Consider the following 23480-nt stretch of genomic DNA (forward strand, 5'->3'; position numbering starts at 1 on the left):
AGAGATTGAGAAGCCTTCCTCCGTCTTATCACACTGCTAAATCAACCGGACATTTTGGCACTTGGGAAAGAGAATGTATTTTCTCGTCAACTACAAGCGTAATTTAATTTTTAACTACATTTCTTATCGAATCATTGATGCCACTTTTCTGCACGAATATTTCCTGAAGACGGTATCTGTTTCTATAAATAAAAACGTATTAAAATAAATTACCTTTGCCCACCAGATTTATTTGATAAAGTATAATATGCCACCTTAGACCCAGTAGATGTTCCAGATCAATTGCATTGACAAATAATAAATAAATGTGGAGTCCAAACGTCAGTATTTTAAAATACATTTTAGGATAGCTTTGCAATGCCAAAATGTAGCCTATTCCGCATCATTATTATTTAATAGTCTTACCAAAACAGCCAATATGGCGTTATCAGTTAAATTGTACTGGCCTAGTTTGTTGTCATTTCTCCAAATTAATGTGTATGATATTTCCCAATTAAAAAACAATCCATAAATCTGTTGACCCCAATTAGGCTTTCTAATGGCAGACATTCGGTTCTAAACGGGCAAATACGGCCTAGTTCTGTCTTGATTAGGGACCTTGCTGAATTACTTTCTGACACGCGGTTATGTTGTGGGGGGTTTCTGGTTGATTTAAGGCCAGCCACAGATGGGCCACTGCAGGCACGAAAAACCCAAACCGATGTGGGCAGGTATGGGCTGTATCTGGTAAATATTTTGCTATCTTGGTATTGCGAAAACATTTTGGAGGTTTGTAGCGTTCTCATAAAATGTCCTGTTTAATCGTGTTTTAGAAAGGTTTACATTTGGCAAGTACAGACAGGGAAGATTCATATGGCTTTCAAATGAGGCATCTTTATGGTTGGTTATTCCATACTTAATTCAACTATCAAGAATGATCACTGTTGGCATTCTTAAAATGTGATCAACAGTCACATGATCACAGATTCACCCAGAGATGTCTCAGAGATCACCACCAATCACAATTTGTGTTTCAGAGAATCCTTTGTGGCTTTTGTTGCAAGCTTGATTCACATTGTTTAGATTTATCAATATGATCGGTGGTCTCCAGAATGGAGATTTTTGTAAGACTATTAGAGTGGTCTAAAACTTAAAATTCTTAACTCACGTTAATGAGCGTGAAAGAATGAAGATTACTGAGCTGGAGTTAGCTTTATATTAAAGATTCATATTCGTTAGTACCTCATTAACAAAACGAACACCAAAGACAGCAAATATGAGCTCTGTAGACGATAGCATTCAATTTTCAAAAGACCACAGCATTCTTGTCTGTCTCTGATTCGCTGTGTCTTCAGACCCAGCCAAGTGTTAGAAGGCTGTGATACTTTCGACATTCTTCAACAACCAACCAAAGACAACTGGGAATGTCATCGAGTCCATCTCTGCATAAATCAAGATAGTGAAGCTGCATACGTGCACGCTTGTGTATGTCCACACACACACACACACACAGAATCTGGAGACAGTCATTCCATGTGGTCACCTGACATACTGGGCCCCATCAACACAGGAAACAGATTCTCCCCATAACATCATCAAACCAGATTAAAGATCTGAGGAAAAACAACCCATCCTTTAATACAACAAGGTGAAGAACATTCATTCATTCATACCTGGAGGTTTGCTACTGACAGCTGTAATCATTTATCATGTCATGGGATCTTCAGACAGCTCCATGAAGTGAGCACATAAGTATAAAACTAAAAACAAATCAATCATAGGACGTACCAATCGGTGTGTTGGTTGGTGGGACAGAGAGATGTGGCTAAGTTCCAACACTGCTCTTACACCCATGCCATGTAGTGAACGAGTGTACACTGCTCTTACACCCATGCCATGTAGTGAACGAGTGCACACTGCTCTTACACCCATGCCATGTAGTGAACGAGTGCACACTGCTCTTACACCCATGCCATGTAGTGAACGAGTGCACACTGCTCTTACACCCATGCCATGTAGTGAACGAGTGCACACTGCTCTTACACCCATGCCATATAGTGAACGAGTGCACACTGCTCTTACACCCATGCCATATAGTGAACGAGTGCACACTGCTCTTACACCCATGCCATGTAGTGAACGAGTGCACACTTCTAGAGGTAGTGTGTTCCAATCTCTCCCCTGCCCCCTAGCGGGGGGGAAACCCTCTGTGTTGGCCTCCTCGACCCCTGAACCCTCCCCGGTCCCCCCTAAAGGACCTGTTCCTCTCTCGGCCCCTGTCACCCCCACGACCCACATTAGGCCCCCCACGGCCCCCACGGGCCGACCCTCCCCCTCGCTCCGACTTCAGCTTGGAGGGAGGCGACTTGGGGCGGAGGCGCTCTATCTCCTCGGTACAACCTGGATGGGAGAGGAGGTATCTGATTAGAAACTGACACGGAACAAATACTAGTCCAGCATTTTAAGTGTTGGTCCCCTGGGTTCATGAACTCAAATAAAAAGGTCCCAGAAATGTTCTAGGAACATAACGTTTATCAGAGCTGAATTTCTAGTGTCACGGTAAACTGTCTAATTTATTTTTTTATAAATTAGCAAAAACCTCTAAAAACCTGTTTTTCCATTATAGGGCATTGTGTTTTTAGAATATTGCTGAACACACTTCTTAATGTACTGGCATCGTGTCAGTGAATACCTACCTGAGAGGTGAGACTGTGGAACGGAGAAGTGGGAGGAGTAAGCCTCTGCATTGAAGTTACTATTGGTCAGAGTTGGACCCACCGTCAACCAACCTGGAGAGGAGGTCAATGTTAAAGACCTGGACTAACAGAACACATCCAGAAGGAGGTCAATGTTAAAGACCTGGACTAACAGAACACATCCAGAAGGAGGTCAATGTTAAAGACCTGGACTAACAGAACACATCCAGAAGGAGGTCAATGTTAAAGACCTGGACTAACAGAACACATCCAGAAGGAGGTCAATGTTAAAGACCTGGACTAACAGAACACATCCAGAAGGAGGTCAATGTTAAAGACCTGGACTAACAGAACACATCCAGAAGGAGGTCAATGTTAAAGACCTGGACTAACAGAACACATCCAGAAGGAGGTCAATGTTAAAGACCTGGACTAACAGAACACATCCAGAAGGAGGTCAATGTTAAAGACCTGGACTAACAGAACACATCCAGAAGGAGGTCAATGTTAAAGACCTGGACTAACAGAACACATCCAGAAGGAGGTCAATGTTAAAGACCTGGACTAACAGAACACATCCAGAAGGAGGTCAATGTTAAAGACCTGGACTAACAGAACACATCCAGAAGGAGGTCAATGTTAAAGACCTGGACTAACAGAACACATCCAGAAGGAGGTCAATGTTAAAGACCTGGACTAACAGAACACATCCAGAAGGAGGTCAATGTTAAAGACCTGGACTAACAGAACACATCCAGAAGGAGGTCAATGTTAAAGACCTGGACTAACAGAACACATCCAGAAGGAGGTCAATGTTAAAGACCTGGACTAACAGAACACATCCAGAAGGAGGTCAATGTTAAAGACCTGGACTAACAGAACACATCAGGAAGGAGGTCAATGTTAAAGACCTGGACTAACAGAACACATCCAGAAGGAGGTCAATGTTAAAGACCTGGACTAACAGAACACATCCAGAAGGAGGTCAATGTTAAAGACCTGGACTAACAGAACACATCCAGAAGGAGGTCAATGTTAAAGACCTGGACTAACAGAACACATCCAGAAGGAGGTCAATGTTAAAGATCTGGACTAACAGAACACATCCAGAAGGAGGTCAATGTTAAAGACCTGGACTAACAGAACACATCCAGAAGGAGGTCAATGTTAAAGACCTGGACTAACAGAACACATCCAGAAGGAGGTCAATGTTAAAGATCTGGACTAACAGAACACATCCAGAGGGCTCAGTGTGTATGTTTAGGTGTGTCAGTCCTATCAAAGTGAAAACCTGTTGGTGTTACACTAAGTGAGGTTATTTTGCCCGGCCCTAATTAACAAAATATCAGTTCTTAAGCTTGTGGATAAAATTAGGCATCAGATGTTTACCGGTTTAAAATGGACACATAAGGATGTGTATTTTAATGTTTGTCACTCAGCTCAGTTTGGAGTGTCGCCTGGTCTGATGGTGGAGTGAATGTGAGTGTCACCTGGTCTGATGGTGGAGTGAATGTGAGTGTCACCTGGTCTGATGGTGGAGTGAATGTGAGTGTCACCTGGTCTGATGGTGGAGTGAATGTGAGTGTCACCTGGTCTGATGGTGGAGTGAATGTGAGTGTCACCTGGTCTGATGGTGGAGTGAATGTGAGTGTCACCTGGTCTGATGGTGGAGTCCCTTCCAAAAAGGTGAAGTCTGCGACGACCAAGACAGAAGTGTTCTATGATGTGGAATATCTCCACCGGCTTCTCAACGTTGCCAATCTCCGGTTCCTCTGTGATGATCAGGTCAATATCCACGTTAGCATGGATGAAATCTCCATCTGTTGACCTGCGGACTGTGCCTTTAATCCCCATCAGACAGTGTTCCTGGAGGAGCAGAACATGAAGAATAAACTGTTTAAAGACCTCCACAGTGTTCCTGGAGGAGCAGAACATGAAGAATAAACTGTTTAAAGACCTCCACAGTGTTCCTGGAGGAGGAGAACATGAAGAATAAACTGTTTAAAGACTTCCACAGTGTTTCCTGTAGGAGGAGAACATGAAGAATAAACTGTTTAAAGACCTCCACAGTGTTTCCTGTAGGAGGAGAACATGAAGAATAAACTGTTTAAAGACCTCCACAGTGTTTCCTGGAGGAGGAGAACATGAAGAATAAACTGTTTAAAGACCTCCACAGTGTTTCCTGGAGGAGGAGAACATGAAGAATAAACTGTTTAAAGACCTCCACAGTGTTCCTGGAGGAGAACATGAAGAATAAACTGTTTAAAGACCTCCACAGTGTTCCTGGAGGAGCAGAACATGAAGAATAAACTGTTCAAAGACCTCCACAGTGTTTCCTGTAGGAGGAGAACATGAAGAATAAACTGTTCAAAGACCTCCACAGTGTTCCTGGAGGAGCAGAACATGAAGAATAAACTGTTTAAAGACCTCCACAGTGTTCCTGGAGGAGAACATGAAGAATAAACTGTTCAAAGACCTCCACAGTGTTAACCCAGATTGTGAGTCTTTGTGTGAGTGTGTTTGTCTGCATTGCGTGTGGATGTGTTGTGTGTGTGTGTGCAGACGTGTTGGGTGTGTAAGTGTGTGTATGTTTGTGTAGGTGTGTGGATGTTTGTGTAGGTGTGTGTATGTTTGTGTAGGTGTGTGTTACCTTGGTCCTCTGAAACACAGCTTTGGGGTCAAGGGTTTTCGTCTTTCCAGGATTATTCTTGTTGGTCTTGATCCAGCAGATGTCTTCACAACGCCTGAAACCCCACTTCCTCAGACACTGGACAGAACACAAACCTGTTACTGAGTATGTGTGTTTACGTGTGTGTTTACGTGTGTGTTTACGTGTGTGTTTACATTACCATTCTGCCCAGGTCCAGTCCCTCTCCCGATCCACACCAGAGGAAGACAAAGGAACGCAGTGCTGATATCTCCTCAATCTCCAACTTCATTATCTATAGTGAACACACAGTACTGATATCTCCTCAATCTCCTACGTCATTATCTATAGTGAACACCCAGTACTGATATCTCCTCAATCTCCAACGTCATTATCTATAGTGAACACCCAGTACTGATATCTCCTCAATCTCCAACGTCATTATCTATAGTGAACACCCAGTACTGATATCTCCTCAATCTCCAACGTCATTATCTATAGTGAACACCCAGTACTGATATCTCCTCAATCTCCAACGTCATTATCTATAGTGAACACCCAGTACTGATATCTCCTCAATCTCCAACGTCATTATCTATAGTGAACACACAGTACTGATATCTCCTCAATCTCCAACGTCATTATCTATAGTGAACACACAGTACTGATATCTCCACAATCTCCAACGTCATTATCTATAGTGAACAATGACATCTCCAACTACACTGAGTTGTAATAAGTTCACTGTAACAAAAAAACATAGACAAGATTCCTGTATTAATATTATGGTCCAAGGACATATTGATAATTGTTTTACTGGATAAAGCTGTAACTTGAAAAATAGATATTTTTAAGAGACATTTTATAAGGTTTGGTTTTGTATACAGAGTTATGGGGGTCCATTTTGACTGACAGAAGATGTTCTGTCCTCATTCTGCTCTAAACTCTTCAGGCATGCTCCTTAAGGGCAGGAGGCTCCAGGGTCAAAGGTCAATTACTGACGTTACATCTGATAGTTTTAAACACACTCACATCGTCCCAGTTCCAGAAGCGTTCGGTGTGTGAGATTCCTGACTCTCGGTAGTACTCCTCTAGGGGAGGTTCCAGGAGGATCACGTCAAACTTACACTTCAGGTCACGCAGGTCAAAGTGTTCTGGGTCCGCCTGCAGATACCTACACGCGCACCCACACGCACGCACATGCACGCATACACCCACATCCACACAAACACCCACACAAACACCCACACACGTTAGAGGAAACATATAGATGCTTCAAGACTTTAGAACACAATGTTATGAGGCTGGGTGAAATGACTACGTAAGCGTGTAACGTGTGACTACGTAAGCGTGTAACGTGTGACTACGTAAGCGTGTGTCGTGTGACTACGTGAACGTGTGTCGTGTGACTACGTGAACGTGTGTCGTGTGACTACGTGAACGTGTGTCGTGTGACTACGTGAACGTGTGTCGTGTGACTACGTAAACGTGTGTCGTGTGACTACGTAAACGTGTGTCGTGTGACTACGTAAACGTGTGTCGTGTGACTACGTAAACGTGTGTCGTGTGACTACGTAAACGTGTGTCGTGTGACTACGTAAACGTGTGTCGTGTGACTACGTAAACGTGTGTCGTGTGACTACGTAAACGTGTGTCGTGTGACTACGTAAACGTGTGTCGTGTGACTACGTAAACGTGTGTCGTGTGACTACGTAAACGTGTGTCGTGTGACTACGTAAACGTGTGTCGTGTGACTACGTAAACGTGTGTCGTGTGACTACGTAAACTGTGGTCCTAACGTGTGTCGTGTGACTACGTAAACGTGTGTCGTGTGACTACGTAACGTGTGTCGTGTGACTACGTAAACGTGTGTCGTGTGACTACGTAAACGTGTGTCGTGTGACCTACGTAAACGTGTGTCCGTGTGACTACGTAAACGTGTGTCGTGTGACTACGTAAACGTGTGGTCGTGTGACTACGTAAACGTGTGTCGTGTGACTACGTAAACGTGTGTCGTGTGACTACGTAAACGTGTGTCGTGTGACTACGTAAACGTGTGTCGTGTGACTACGTAAACGTGTGTCGTGTGACTACGTAAACGTGTGTCGTGTGACTACGTAAACGTGTGTCGTGTGACTACGTAAACGTGTGTCGTGTGACTACGTAAACGTGTGTCGTGTGACTACGTAAACGTGTGTCGTGTGACTACGTAAACGTGTGTCGTGTGACTACGTTAAACGTGTGTCGTGTGACTACGTAAACGTGTGTCGTGTGACTACGTAAACGTGTGTCGTGTGACTACGTAAACGTTACGTGTTCGTGTGACTACGTAAACGTGTGTCGTGTGACTACGTAAACGTGTGTCGTGTAACTACGTAAAACGTGTCGTGTGAATACGTAAACGTGTAACGTGTGACTACATAAACGTGTGACTACGTAAACGTGTGTTGTGTGACTACGTAAACGTGTAACGTGTGAATACGTAAACGTGTGACTACGTAAACGTGTAACGTGTGAATACGTAAACGTGTAACGTGTGAATATGTAAACGTGTGACTACGTAAACGTGTGTCGTGTGACTACGTAAACGTGTGTCGTGTAACTACGTAAACGTGTGTCGTGTGACTACGTAAACGCGTGTCGTGTGACTACGTAAACGCGTGTCGTGTGACTACGTAAACGCGTGTCGTGTGACTACGTAAACGCGTGTCGTGTGACTACGTAAACGTGTAACGTGTGAATACGTAAACGTGTAACGTGTGAATATGTAAACGTGTGAATACGTAAACGTGTAACGTGTGAATACGTAAACGTGTAACGTGTGAATACGTAAACGTGTAACGTGTGAATATGCAAACGTGTGACTACGTAAACGTGTGTCGTGTGACTACGTAAACGTGTGTCGTGTGACTACGTAAACGTGTGTCGTGTGAATACGTAAACATGTGTTGTGTGACTATGTAAACATGTGTTGTGTGTCATACATGGGCGGAGTGTTGGTGGTTGATATGAGTTCATCCTTCAGTCTGATCAGCTCTCTCAGTTTAGGATACTCTTCAAATCTGTCAGCCAGACCTGGAACACACAACTGTTACTCTGAAGTAGTGACTGCATTCTCCCATCCCATGGGTACAAACCCACAAGCACGGCGTTGCAATGCCACACTCCCCAACGCCGTGCGCACACTCCCCAACGCCGTGCGCACACTCCCCAACGCCGTGCGCACACACTCCCCAACGCCGCGCGCACACACACACACACCCCCACGCCACGCACACACACACACACACCCCCACGCCACGCACACACACACCCCAACGCCGCGCACACACACTCCCCAACGCCGCGCACACACACACACACACCCCCACACCGCACACACACCCCCACGCCACGCACACACACACCCCAACGCCGCGCCGCACACACACCCCAACGCCGCGCCGCACACACACCCCAACGCCGTGCACACACACACACACACACACCCCAACGCCGCACACACACACTCCCCAACGCCGCGCACACACACTCCCCAACGCCGCGCACACACACTCCCCCACGCCGCGCACACACACACCCCCACGCCACGCACACACACACCCCAACGCCGCTCACACACACACACCCCAACGCCGCTCACACACACCAACACACAAACAGACACATCGTACCAACGTCTCTGATGAAGTTCTGAGGTCTGTGCCCGGTGTCGACAAAGTGTTGGCAGTAGTCATTATGGGGGTTCAGACTCTGGGTACCCTGATAATAACAGACAGTGTTGGCAGTAGTCATTATGGGGGTTCAGACTCTGGGTACCCTGATAATAACAGACAGTGTTGGCAGTAGTCATTATGGGGGTTCAGACTCTGGGTACCCTGATAATAACAGACAGTGTTGGCAGTAGTCATTATGGGGGTTCAGACTCTGGGTACCCTGATAATAAAAGACAGTGTTGGCAGTAGTCATTATGGGGGTTCAGACTCTGGGTACCCTGATAATAACAGACAGTGTTGGCAGTAGTCATTATGGGGGTTCAGACTGAGTACCCTGATAATAAGACATTCTTCTAATATTTTGTTGTGTCAAAAAATGGGGGGACAGGGGGAAGAGCAGCGATGGGGGTACTAACAATAAGTCAGCTAAATAACAAGAGATAAAGACAGAAACAAAGAGGGCAAAATGTCACCTTCAGGAAGGTGCTGGAGTCCTTATAGACCTCTTCATAAGGGTTGTTCTCATCTGGGGGGGGGGCCTCCACCTCATCCTACACACGCCAACAAACAAGTCAACAAACACGCCAACAAACATGCCAACAAACATGCCAAGAAACACAGAGAAACCAAACCATTTCAGATTTTTCAATGTAGTAATCCTTCTTAATCTCCACTAGCATTCTGCGCCTACAAAGATGAATGGAATTATTGTGTGTGGTGTTTCTACCTTCTGCTCCTCAACATCGTCTTCAGTGTCCTCACCATCAATCTGGGACTTCCTCTTTGAGCAGGTCCCGGCCGTGTCCAACGATGCCCTACACACACACACACAAACACACAAAGTAAAACTGGGGATATTAGTGGGAGCCAGGGGTTTACATTTCTTATATCTTGGGGGGCTGGACTGGTTTGTGTTTGTGTGGTGTGTGTGTGACTGGGGTGTGTGTGTGTGCGTGGATGGGTGTATGCGTGGTGTGTGTGTGTGTATGCGTATGCGTGGTGTGTGACTGGGGTGTGTGTGTGCATGCGTGGTGTGTGTGTGTGTGTGTGTGTATGCGTGGTGTGTGTGACTGGGGTGTGTGTGTGTCTGGGGTGGGTGCGTGAATGGGGTGTGTCATACCTGCATGTCCCTCTAGTCTCCTCGATCTCCTTCAGTTCATCTTTGCTGTTCAGAACGGCACCAATACTGTCAGCACTCTCTGCTCCCAACTAGGACGGAATCAGACCCGTTACCGGAAGTATCGCCATGTTAACTAAGAGCTCTGTCACTTCGTTAGTCCTTCTCTTTCTACTGACGCTAATACAGTCATTATTTAACACCCACAGTGATTAACTAAGGGCCCAGATACCAAACATGAGAACCCAGTTTAGCTCAGTTAGTCTCTACCCTCAAGGGTTTTGGGTTCAATTGTAATTACGGTCACTTTTAGCACGGCTGATTCAGCAGCAATACACTGTTGAAACATAATTGATTGAATGTATTCTCTTTTAAACAACATAGGTGGACATACATATCTTAAGCAACAGTAGAAATGGCAATAACATCTTTCCCCAACTCTAGCGTGTCTACAGCGTGGTTATCAAACCTCTAAAAAAGAAATTTCCAATTAAAATACGTTGCCAAAACGTAAGAGACGTAACCAGCTTGTTATCTATCAAGTAACCCAGCCACGCTACTTAACCAAAGGACCAACCTGGAGGGTTATTATGATTTGTAAACAAGGCAATTTAAAATACAACAGCTTCCTACTGTAGCTAACGTTATGCTCTGCTAGTAGCTACCTGTTGCGCTAATAGCTGGCGTCTAAGTTTCTGCTTTTCCCGTATCTCCTGTAGGCGACTATTCATCTCTGTGTCGGTGGTTTGAAAATACAGTAGTTGAATAGCTTTCAGTAGGTTTGTCTTTGATAGCCTTGGATATATCTATTGTTACCTCTCCACAGAGGCGAGAGAAAGCTTATTTCGCTCCAAAAACATGTATCTCGGTCGGTTTCTAATGACAACTGCAGCGCGTGGGATCTGCGTCACTTCGCGTTACGTGTTTCCTCTGCTGTAATGACAAGAAACAGCCACAAGGCTGTGCTGCTGTATCGTATTATTCCGTCCTGAAAAATCTTTGAAAATGTGCTGTTATGATTCAATTCTCTCATTCCTCCCCAAGTGTGTGAAAGGAGGTGGAAGAATGAGAAAGATAGAGAGTGGGGATAGAGGGATGAGAAAGACAGATGGATAGCGGGATGAGAGAGAAGAGATAGAGGATCTCTTTAACAGCCCTGTGTACATTAGACTGTCTCTACTTTACACACTGGTGAGGGTGTCTGACTCTTTCTCCCGGTCCAAAGCGCTGCAATATGTTGTCATGTCAATGTGTCTGCTTGTTCTGCAAACACACACATACGCACACAAATAATACTATAATTCTTGAAAGCCTTGTTTGACATACCGGTGCTACATTTTGTGTATTTGAGCAAATGTGTGTGTATACAAACAGGTATGTTTGTGTTACATTTTGGGGCATCAGGGTAAATGGCATTTTCCCGGGGGGGTCAAATTTACCTGTCTGTAATATTGGGGGGCCATTAATCCCCCGTCCCCCTAAATCTACACTGTATGTGTGTCAACATGTGGTGATTCATTCATTCACATAGCAGTATAACACTTTGGAGAGCAGTTCATACAGGATGCTGAGGAAAGACAGACACAAAGAAAAACAAAGCAACATAAACAGTAAAACATGTTTTATTCTGACATTAAGTGACATCATGTCTGATCAGGGAGTTTTGGAATGTGTTGGGAACAACTTGACCGAATTCCAATAGTCCAATAGACAGCAAGTCCCTCTCAGTCACTAAATTGATATACTGTACTGATCCCTAAGCCCTGCCTCTTATACGCTGGAGTTCTGATATACTGTACTGATCCCTAAGCCCTGCCTCTTATACGCTGGAGTTCTGATATACTGTACTGATCCCTAAGCCCTGCCTCTTATACACTGGAGTTCTGATATACTGTACTGTTCCCTAAACCCTGCCTCTTATACGCTGGAGTTCTGATATACTGTACTGATCCCTAAACCCTGCCTCTTATACACTGGAGTTCTGATATACTGTACTGATCCCTAAACCCTGCCTCTTATACACTGGAGTTCTGATATACTGTACTGATCCCTAAGCCCTGCCTCTTATACACTGGAGTTCTGATATACTGTACTGATCCCTAAACCCTGCCTCTTATACGCTGGAGTTCTGATATACTGTACTGATCCCTAAGCCCTGCCTCTTATACACTGGAGTTCTGATATACTGTACTGATCCCTAAACCCTGCCTCTTATACGCTGGAGTTCTGATATACTATACTGATCCCTAAGCCCTGCCTCTTATACACTGGAGTTCTGATATACTGTACTGATCCCTAAACCCTGCCTCTTATACACTGGAGTTTTGATATACTGTACTGATCCCTAAACTCTGCCTCTTATACACTGGAGTTCTGATATACTGTACTGATCCCTAAGCCCTGCCTCTTATACACTGGAGTTCTGATATACTGTACTGATCCCTAAGCCCTGCCTCTTATACGCTGGAGTTCTGATATACTGTACTGATCCCTAAGCCCTGCCTCTTATACACTGGAGTTCTGATATACTGTACTGATCCCTAAACCCTGCCTCTTATACGCTGGAGTTCTGATATACTGTACTGATCCCTAAGCCCTGCCTCTTATACGCTGGAGTTCTGATATACTGTACTGATCCCTAAGCCCTGCCTCTTATACACTGGAGTTCTGATATACTGTACTGATCCCTAAGCCCTGCCTCTTATACGCTGGAGTTCTGATATACTGTACTGATCCCTAAGCCCTGCCTCTTATACACTGGAGTTCTGATATACTGTACTGATCCCTAAGCCCTGCCTCTTATACACTGGAGTTCTGATAGGATATGATTGGTATAAGTAATACGTTTAATCTGTGACATACAGTGAATACCTGACATGGAGTGGAACTGACTTGTTTCTATTTCCTTAGCTTGTCATTCTCCTGATTGTGTTTCTACCATGACAAAGGCATTTATCCTGCTGCATTGTCAGAACTGTGTCAGGACAGTAAAATTCAAAGTGTCAGGTGGGTACAGAAATACAAACTCCACTTGTCTTTGTTGACAACAGCAATAGAATTTGCTGCTCCCTCACTCAGCTTTCTAAATCTTAAATCATGATTCACTTGTGTTCAGTTGGAGAGTCCTTTTTCAATCAGAGAGTATCTTGTAATCTATCAGGAAGTGACATCAGGTCAGACCAGGAACTGTCAGATATGTTGAGAACCAACCAACAGACAGTTTTATCCAGACAGACATAAACAGTGTTAAGTGCTTTGTTCATCAACATTCTCTATTTAGTCTGCATTTTAGTCCTTCACTGTCCAGGAAACCTTTGCTCTACATACAGGTATATATAAGAAAACTGATGTACATGAAGACCGTATTAATCAGTTTAATTACAAGTTTAGTAAGACTGAATGAGCAAATAACAACAGTGCAAGACCATCTAAACCTTGTAGTCCTTGGAGAAGTCAGTAATGTAAAGCAGTTTGAGTGGTCAGCAGCCTTTAGCAATAGAATTGATTAGCATATAAACCATAACTTGTTGTACCAGTTGTCACTACAGTATGTGACCTCAGACAATGTTATCCAGAAATTGTCAGGGTTAGGCACCTTGCTCAAGGGCACACCTATCTTGGCTCTGGCTCAGGCTCAGGGATACAGATTCTGTTTGAACCTGTAGCCCCAATATTCTCATTTAGGCTAATCGTCATATGTGTATTTCATATTATGAGGTAGAAATCCGAGTATGATTCGTGTGTGGATATATTATACAGCTTCGGAAAAAATTAAGACACCACTGCACCTTTTTCTTTCCTTTCCAAAAATGTCCAAAAGGAAGGTTTTGAGTGAGGAACAGAAAGATTCAAATTAAGAGACCACTGCAAATTGAATGCTTCTGTTCCTCATTCAAAACCTTCCTTTTCAACTTTTTTGGAAAAGAAAGAAAAAAGTGCAGTGGTCTCTTAATTTTTTTCCGGAGCTGTATGTTTGAGAAATCTCACCGATCAACTGCGTTACAGCTATACAGCTACGTAGCTCGCCAGTAGGCAAAGCTAAAGGATTTAATCGCTCTTCTGACATTTTAAATAACTTCTAGGGAAGATAAGGTTTTTGTGGTTGTATTCAAGAGTGTTTGGCTTGCAAACATGTGCAAACTTAGCAAGCATCTTATATTAGCTGCAAATTAAAGTGATAATAACTGTTCCGCTGTCTTGATGTTAGGATGCCCATGGGACTGGTGGTGAAGTGGCTTCGTTGTGGTTCATATTTTAACAGCTACAAATTCTGTTTCTGAGAGAAAGTGGGTGCTTCACATTTGTCAATGGTTTATGAACTCCATTTCACTTTCTACGATACTGTTCTAGTATATACAGCGAGCCAGTGTTTGATATTGGCAGACTGCGTTTTAGTAGCCAAAGGTCAGCTATTTCATTGTACTGGATTCAGAAAGAAATTCCTAATGCTGATTTAGCTCATTTGAAAGTGGACTAATGGGCGCAAGCTATTTGGTAGATAACAGTCTCTTGTAAATCCTTCTACACGTTTCATCAACATTATTAACTATGCAGACTTGACATTGGGTGTGTTCACACTGCACCTTAGCCCAGGGCTAAGAGCCTCCTTAAGCTAGCCCAGGGCTAAGAGCCTCCTTAAGCTAGCCCAGGGCTAAGAGCCTCCTTAAGCTAGCCCAGGGCTAAGAGCCTCCTTAAGCTAGCCCAGGGCTAAGAGCCTCCTTAAGCTAGCCCAGGGCTAAGAGCCTCCTTAAGCTAGCCCAGGGCTAAGAGCTTCCTTAAGCTAGCCCAGGGCTAAGAACAATGCAGTGTGGAAAGGACTATAATGTGTGGTAGTCGACATCATGCTGCTCCTCCCCAGCCTGTGGCCGTAACCACGCGTGTGAATCTACTTTGATTGCAAGCACACGTTTGTAATTGACAAGCTATATTATACTGTAGCTAACTCATAGTGTAGCTAACTCATACTGTAGCTCACTCATACTGGAGCTAACTCATACTGTAGCTAACTCATAGTGTAGCTAACTCATACTGTAGCTCACTCATACTGGAGCTAACTCATACTGTAGCTCACTCATACTGTAGCTCACTCATACTGTAGCTCACTCATACTGTAGCTCACTTATACTGTAACTCACTCATAGTGTAGCTAACTCATACTGTAGCTAACTCATACTGGAGCTAACTCATACTGGAGCTAACTCATACTGGAGCTAACTCATACTGGAGCTAACTCATACTGGAGCTCCAACAGTGAATCAATTGAGTAGTAAACTAAATTTGAATCTCCACTGAGTGAAACAATCCAGGAGTCGACTAAACTGAAATAGTAAACAAAACAAATGACTAATACTTCAAATCGATAAATAAAACAAGTGCTTTCGAAGAGCATATAGGTAACATACTTAGAGGATAGAAGACGAGTGACCGAGGAAAGACAGAGAGCTAGGAGAGGAGAAATCGAGAAAGGGGGAGGAGAAATCGAGAGAGGAGAAATTGAGGAGTTATAACAAACAGATTAGATTAGTGAGATTGGTCAACCCTTTTGACAGGTATGAAACAACTTCTTTCACTGACCAATAAAAACACAACGTATGTAAAGTCATCTTTGATGTGTTCTTCAAATGTCATGTAATCAAATCAAAAGCTCAGAATATTGTCTTTCTGCTTGTTCTGTCAGTCATCCACGTTTCAACCTCTGCCCTCATTAGCAGACCTCTACCTGTCCTTCGCCACTGGCCAATCACTTTGGAAATCTGCTTCATGAATCCCTCTCATTGTCCAATCACCTTGTGTATCCAGGAGGTGAAGGCGGAGACTTTGGTGTAGACACCAGGTGAGTGTTGCGCACGGCAGCCGTGACCCCACGATGTCACACCGTACACCACCCATCCTCCGCCTGGACGCTCACACACCAAAGGGCCACCGCTGTCGCCCCGGCAACTGTCCACGCGGCGTTCTGATTGGCTGTCGCTGCCGGCGCAGAGCATGCGGCTGGTGAAGGCCCCATGGTAACGCTGTTGGCAGTGGCGACGGGGGAGGAGGGAGATAGGGGCCTGTTGGAGAGTCTTGGAGTACGAACGACCTGGAAGACAGACACACACACAGACAGACAGACACAGAAACACAGACAGACAGACAGGCAGACACAGAAACACACACAGACACACACACAGACAGACACAGAAACACACACACATACACACACAGACACACAGACAGACAGACACAGAAACACAGACACACACATACACACACAGAAAGACAGACACACACACACACACAGAAACACAGACACACACATACACACACACAAACGCACAAATACACACACACAGACAGACAGACAAACAGTCAGATACACACACACACACACACAGACAGAGAGACAGACAGACACACACACAGACAGATACACATAGTTACTATGACCAACAATTTACATTCCACTGCGCTTCCCATGACGTGTGTGTGTCTAAGCCTTTTGCGTGTGTGTGTGTTTCCATGGTGATTTGGGCTAATAAGTGTGATGTTTTTCTTGTGTCATAGGAGTGGCGGTTTGCCAACATGTTCCTACAGCTGGACGATGCAGACATCTACCCTAACCCTCTGGTCAATAAACTGTCTGCCTGTCAACCTTGTGTCAGTGGTTTAAAAGCTGGTGTGAGAAAGGATGAGAAAAGAAGAGTAAAAAACAGAACATGCACATTTGTTCACGTTTGGTCTCAACACAAATGACAAACAAATGAACACAGACAGTCCCACACACACAATCCCCCTTCCCTCTTACCAGTGTCTCCCCACCCAGTGATATGACAGTTAGAAGCGTGTTTCAGGACTCTCTTACCAGTGTCTCCCCACCCAGTGATATGACAGTTAGAAGCGTGTTTCAGGACTCTCTTACCAGTGTCTCCCCACCCAGTGATATGACAGTTAGAAGCGTGTTTCAGGACTCTCTTACCAGTGTCTCCCCACCCAGTGATATGACAGTTAGAAGCGTGTTTCAGGTCTCTCTTACCAGTGTCTCCCCACCCAGTGATATGACAGTTGGAAGCGTGTTTCAGGACTCTCTTACCAGTGTCTCCCCACCCAGTGATATGACAGTTAGAAGCGTGTTTCAGGTCTCTCTTACCAGTGTCTCCCCACCCAGTGATATGACAGTTGGAAGCGTGTTTCAGGACTCTCTTACCAGTGTCTCCCCACCCAGTGATATGACAGTTAGAAGCGTGTTTCAGGTCTCTCTTACCAGTGTCTCCCCACCCAGTGATGTGACAGTTAGAAGCGTGTTTCAGGACTCTCTTACCAGTGTCTCCCCACCCAGTGATATGACAGTTAGAAGCGTGTTTCAGGTCTCTCTTACCAGTGTCTCCCCACCCAGTGATATGACAGTTAGAAGCGTGTTTCAGGACTCTCTTACCAGTGTCTCCCCACCCAGTGATATGACAGTTAGAAGCGTGTTTCAGGTCTCTCTTACCAGTGTCTCCCCACCCAGTGATATGACAGTTAGAAGCGTGTTTCAGGACTCTCTTACCAGTGTCTCCCCACCCAGTGATATGACAGTTAGAAGCGTGTTTCAGGACTCTCTCTTTGCGGAGTGGCAGACATGCCGGCAGGACGTCCCGACCGAAAGCCACACACCGGTCACGCTCCTTCCCCGCCACACCTGGCGAAAGACGCACCAACGCCAGGTCGTAGTCGTTGCTATGGGGACGGTAGCTGGGATGCAGGACGATGTGGTCCAGGGCGTACTCCTCCTCTGACTCCTCAGGGACCAGAGAATGGTAATCCCCCACTCTGACCTTGTACAGCTTAGTGTTGTTACCATACCTGGAGGACAGGGGAGAAGTCAGGCATCTAGTATCGACCCAAAACCTGGACAACTAAACACCTTTTCCAGGACCATGATGTCTATGTTCCATGTACGTTCCATGATCTAAACCCTCTGCACACACGCACACAGACACACACGCACACAGACACACACGCACACAGACACACACGCACACAGACACACACGCACACAGACACACGCACACAGACACACGCACACAGACACGCACAGAACTGTTCCTCTATATAGGATGAATACACAGGAAATATGCTGCATATGAAAGAGAGAGTAGAGTGAATAAGAGAGGAGGAGGGGAGGAGGAGAAAAGAGGACAGGAGGAGAAAAGAGGACAGGAGGAGAGCATCAGGAGAGCCCATCTGCCAAGCTTGGTCTCTTGTTACACACAGATGATACCGGAAACAGAACATTTCCCTGACAGAACCTGTGTTCAGATGTATCTTTAGGAGGGATGACACATTTCCACATCTCTGTCTGTGGCCTGGGTGTGAACACGTGTAGGTGTGTGTTTGTGAGTCTGTATGTGTTTTGGTGTGTGTGTTTGTGAGTCTGTATGTGTATGTTTAGGGGTATGTGTGTGTTTGTCAGTGTGTGTATGTTTAGGGGTATGTGTGTGTTTGTCAGTGTGTGTATGTTTAGGGGTGTGTGTGTTTGTCAGTGTGTGTATGTTTAGGGGTATGTGTGTGTTTGTCAGTGTGTATATGTTTAGGGGTATGTGTGTGTTTGTCAGTGTGTGTTGCCTCCATTTCTGTCAGCAGTATTGAAAGGTGACACTTTAACCCTGGAAGCCCCAACATAGTTTGTGAGTACCGGCCTTCTGAGAAAGAAGTTAAAAGTTCACTTGTTAAAAAGCACAGTCTGAGTTTGAAACTGGACAACTTTATAAGGACAATCTGGGATTCCCATCAACAACATGGCCACACTTTTTCACAGTAAAAAGATTGGAGATCCCACTTCTAGACCAACTAAAACTGCTTGTCTAAAATACTTTTTTTATGTGGAAATTCTGTGTCCACATATAGTGGATATAAAAAGTCTCCACACCCCTGTTAAAATGCCAGGTTTTTGTGATGTAAAAGAATGAGACAAAGATAAATCATGTCAGCACCTTTTCCACTCTTAATGTGACCTATAGTGTGAACAATTTAATTGAAAAACAAACTGAAATCTATTTCCCAAAGACAACCTCTGGGTATGATGCTGAGCATGTGCACTCAACATCTTTGGTCGACCATGGCGAGGCCTGTTCTGAGTGGAACCTGTCCTGTTAAACCGCTGTATGGTCTTGGCTACCATGCTGCAGCTCAGTTTCAGGGTCTTGGCAATCTTCTTGTAGCCTAGGCCATCTTTATGTAAAGCAACAATTCTTTTTTCAGATCCTCAGAGAGTTCTTTGCCATGAGGTGCCATGTTGAACTTCCAGTGACCAGTATGAGGAAGTGTGAGAGCGATAACACCAAATGTAACACACCTGCTCCCCATTCACACCTGAGACCTTGTAACACTAACAAGTCACATGGCCAATTGGGCCCAATTTGGACATTTTCACTTAGGGGTGTACTCACTTTTGTTGCCAGCGGTTTAGACATTAATGATTGTGTGTTGAGTTATTTTTACACTGTTATACAAGCTGTACTCTCACTACTTTACATTGTAGCAAAGTGTTATTTCTTCAGTGTTGTCACATGAAAATATATACTAAAAGATTTACAAAGATGTGAGGGGTGTACTCACTTTTGTGAGATACTGTATAAATAAAATGTGTGTGTAGAGTGTGTGTGTGTGTGTAGATACGCGTGTATGTATAGTGTGTGTGGAACCTGAACACTTTTTGGGAGAAAATATCACGTAACATCAGTGTAGAGACATCCTTGTGTGTGTGTGTGTGTGTGTGTGTATGAGTGGGTGTGTTTGTGAGAGAGTGTGTGTGTGTATAAAGATCAGGATATATTAATCATACTCACAATTCCCTCCATTCAATCTCCCTTTTAACTTCCTATCACCTTATACACACACACACACACACACTCACACACACACACACACACACTCACACACACACACACACAGGCAGGCAAGTGTGTTGTAGTACAGGGTTCTGGTGAGTGTTCAGGTCAGTCTGTTACATTAATGGAGGAGATGAACAGTTTCACATCTCATTTGGATGCTCGGATTCATCAGTGTGTGTAGCATGTGTGTGTATACTGTATGTGTGTGTGTTTATGTGTGTGTGTGTTTATCTGTGTGTAGTGTGTGTGTGTGTGTGTGTGTGTTTATGTGTGTGTGGGCGTGTTCATGGGTCTGCTGTGTTGAAACTGATCTTGTAAACACGTTGTTCGCTCAGGTTAAGATCAGGAAAGTGAAGCATCCCTTTAAGGGACAGTGTGGTTGTTTAAGTGAGGTGTTTCTATCCACTTCATTGTAAATGTAATCAGGACAGAGTGCAGGATCTCAACTCTCACGGCCTGTGGAGACAAAACAACAGCCTCAGTGGAGTGTAAGATTACCACGTTATGGAACTACGCCTTGACAAACTGAGCAGAGCTCTGGACTGTAATAAATGTTCTTAAGAAGTGACTCTCCACAGAACTTATCCATTCTTGTTTTGTCGTTTTAAATGTTTGTAGTTGTCTCTCGACTGTACCTGTCTGTTATTGGTTTGTTGTGGTTTGTGTAGGACACCAGGATTTGATTTGTAATCCTAATCCCCTGACATTTCTGTCATCATACCCAATCAGTAGCATTCAAGTAGAAGGGAACTTTGGCTTCCCCACTGATTTATGTAAGGAAGTGTCTGGAGGTGTGTGTGGTAAATTCTTAAAGCAGTGTTTGGAGGCGTGTAACCTCTTGAAGTAGTGTGCAGAGATGTGTGTTACCTCTTGAAGCAGTGTGCGGAGGTGTGTTACCTCATGAAGCAGTGTGCAGAGTTGTGTTACCTCATGAAGCAGTGTGCGGAGGTGTGTGTTACCTCTTGAAGCAGTGTGCAGAGGTGAGGATCCAACAGGACCTGATGAGCGTCGCTCCACACACCAACCTCCCATCCCCACGAGACCCTCTGAGACGAACTGCTGCCTGCCAGGGCCAGCCCCCCCTACACACACACACACACACATACACATACACACGCACACAGAGACACCGATATATACACACAGACAGTTAAAAACGACAGTCACACATAAAAACTGCTAAACACACCACCAACAGCATAATGTTACATTAAAGAGGTTAACAGGTTGACAAGCTGTTGTAGACACCAGAAACACTTCTCAAACAGATTGTATTGATTTAGCAGACACTCTTATCCATAGCGATTTAAGAACTAAATGCCTTGCTCATCACTACGACCCCGCCCCCTTACCTCAGTGAATTCTGTCCTCCTCTGATCCCGCCCCCTTACAGCAGTGAATTCTGTCCTCCTCTGACCCCGCCCCCTTACCTCAGTGAATTCTGTCCTCCTCTGACCCCGCCCCCTTACCTCAGTGAATTCTCTCCTCCTGTGACCACGCCCCCTTACCTCCGTGAGTTCTCTCCTCCTGTGACCCCGCCCCCTTACCTCAGTGAGTTCTGTCCTTCTGTGACCCCGCCCCCTTACCTCAGTGAGTTCTCTCCTCCTGTGACCCCGCCCCCTTACCTCAGTGAGTTCTCTCCTCCTGTGACCCCGCCCCCTTACCTCAGTGAGTTCTCTCCTCCTGTGACCCCGCCCCCTTACCTCAGTGAGTTCTGGCCTCCTGTGATCCTGCGCTGGCGAGTGTGTACCAGCCTCACACCACACACAGACTCCCGCCCGTCTAACACATAGAAACAGACAGAAACAGACAGAAACAGGCAGAAACAGACATACATGAGAGTGTGTCTGTGTGTGGGAGGTGATGGATAAACCAGACTAGCAGTTATTAAATTTGTTATAATAGTAAATCAAAGATCATTGTCAGGAAACCACAGACAACCATTTGATATGGAAAACTATACTGACCTGGGAGAAACTAGACCAAACACACTGCTTTACCCAGCTACCAACTACTGTATGAGTGAAGGTGTGATGTGAATGTGTGTGTGAGAGTTTGCATGTCTGAGAGTATGTGTGTGTGAGAGACTGTGTGTGACTGATTGTGTGTCAGAGTGTCTCCAGATGGTAATTTTGACTGTCTGTCAAAGCAGTGGAAAAATCAGGCCCTCTAACAGAGGTTAAGTCATACACCACTGCAGTCGCTTTAAACCTGCCTTTATACACCTCATGTTCTAGTCTATATAAACCTGCCTTTATACACCTCATGTTCTAGTCTATATAAACCTGCCTTTATACACCTCATGTTCTAGTCTATATAAACCTGCCTTTATACACCTCATGTTCTAGTCTATATAAACCTGTCTTTATACACCTCATGTTCTAGTCTATATAAACCTGTCTTTATACACCTCATGTTCTAGTCTATATAAACCTGTCTTTATACACCTCATGTTCTAGTCTATATAAACCTGTCTTTATACACCTCATGTTCTAGTCTATATAAACCTGTCTTTATACACCTCATGTTCTAGTCTATATAAACCTGCCTTTATACACCTCATGTTCTAGTCTATATAAACCTGTCTTTATACACCTCATGTTCTAGTCTATATAAACCTGTCTTTATACACCTCATGTTCTAGTCTATATAAACCTGTCTTTATACACCTCATGTTCTAGTTATATAAACCTGCCTTTATACACCTCATGTTCTAGTCTATATAAACCTGACTTTATACACCTCATGTTCTAGTCTATATAAACCTGTCTTTATACACCTCATGTTCTAGTCTATATAAACCTGCCTTTATACACCTCATGTTCTAGTCTATATAAACCTGTCTTTATACACCTCATGTTCTAGTCTATATAAACCTGTCTTTATACACCTCATGTTCTAGTCTATATAAACCTGTCTTTATACACCTCATGTTCTAGTCTATATAAACCTGTCTTTATACACCTCATGTTCTAGTTTATATAAACCTGCCTTTATACACCTCATGTTCTAGTCTATATAAACCTGTCTTTATACACCTCATGTTCTAGTCTATATAAACCTGTCTTTATACACCTCATGTTCTAGTCTATATAAACCTGTCTTTATACACCTCATGTTCTAGTTATATAAACCTGCCTTTATACACCTCATGTTCTAGTCTATATAAACCTGCCTTTATACACCTCATGTTCTAGTCTATATAAACCTGTCTTTATACACCTCATGTTCTAGTCTATATAAACCTGCCTTTATACACCTCATGTTCTAGTCTATATAAACCTGTCTTTATACACCTCATGTTCTAGTCTATATAAACCTGCCTTTATACACCTCATGTTCTAGTCTATATAAACCTGCCTTTATACACCTCATGTTCTAGTCTATATAAACCTGTCTTTTTACACCTCATGTTCTAATTATATAAACCTGCCTTTATACACCTCATGTTCTAGTTATATAAACCTGTCT

At 44.2% G+C, this 23480-nt stretch overlaps 2 protein-coding genes across 3 annotated transcripts in view; both read right to left on the reverse strand.

Moving 5' to 3' along the window:
• Positions 1 to 1176: 1176 nt before the first annotated feature.
• mettl14 (methyltransferase like 14) lies at positions 1177 to 11063 on the reverse strand. Its single transcript, XM_029118233.2, has 12 exons — positions 10821 to 11063; positions 10159 to 10247; positions 9766 to 9853; positions 9512 to 9589; positions 8997 to 9084; positions 8307 to 8397; positions 6355 to 6496; positions 5525 to 5617; positions 5326 to 5442; positions 4331 to 4541; positions 2676 to 2768; positions 1177 to 2379 (listed from the first exon to the last, which is right to left on the reverse strand). Exons 1-12 carry the CDS (start codon positions 10884 to 10886, stop codon positions 2168 to 2170), a joined length of 1368 nt encoding a protein of 455 aa, XP_028974066.2. The 5' UTR covers positions 10887 to 11063; the 3' UTR covers positions 1177 to 2167.
• Positions 11064 to 14101: 3038 nt separating this feature from the next.
• Positions 14102 to 23480, reverse strand: part of prss12 (serine protease 12) — a 34436-nt gene continuing 25057 nt past the window's right edge. The window contains exons 10-13 of one of the 2 annotated variants that reach the window (XM_034291001.1): positions 21713 to 21791; positions 20969 to 21091; positions 17684 to 17979; positions 14102 to 16237 (exon numbers count right to left, since the gene is read on the reverse strand). In XM_034291001.1, the coding sequence (XP_034146892.1) occupies positions 15927 to 16237; positions 17684 to 17979; positions 20969 to 21091; positions 21713 to 21791 (809 nt within the window). In that variant the 3' untranslated portion in view covers positions 14102 to 15926. Of the gene's footprint in view, positions 16238 to 17398; positions 17980 to 20968; positions 21092 to 21712; positions 21792 to 23480 lie in introns of both variants that reach the window. The other variant, XM_034291000.1, reaches the window with a different exon arrangement.

Source organism: Esox lucius, chromosome 25 (assembly GCF_011004845.1).
Source record: "Esox lucius isolate fEsoLuc1 chromosome 25, fEsoLuc1.pri, whole genome shotgun sequence".
NCBI lineage: Eukaryota > Metazoa > Chordata > Actinopteri > Esociformes > Esocidae > Esox > Esox lucius.

Bases quoted from the DNA above. Each gene is read 5' to 3' on its own strand.
- mettl14 (XM_029118233.2), bottom strand. From the start codon at position 10,886: ATGAATAGTCGCCTACAGGAGATACGGGAAAAGCAGAAACTTAGACGC. The intron at 8,398-8,996 runs GTACGATGTGTC...TGTGTGTTCCAG, and splicing joins GAACTTCATCAGAGACGTTG to GTCTGGCTGACAGATTTGAA. The intron at 5,443-5,524 runs GTAATGTAAACA...TGTTCTGTCCAG, and splicing joins GACTGGACCTGGGCAGAATG to TGTCTGAGGAAGTGGGGTTT.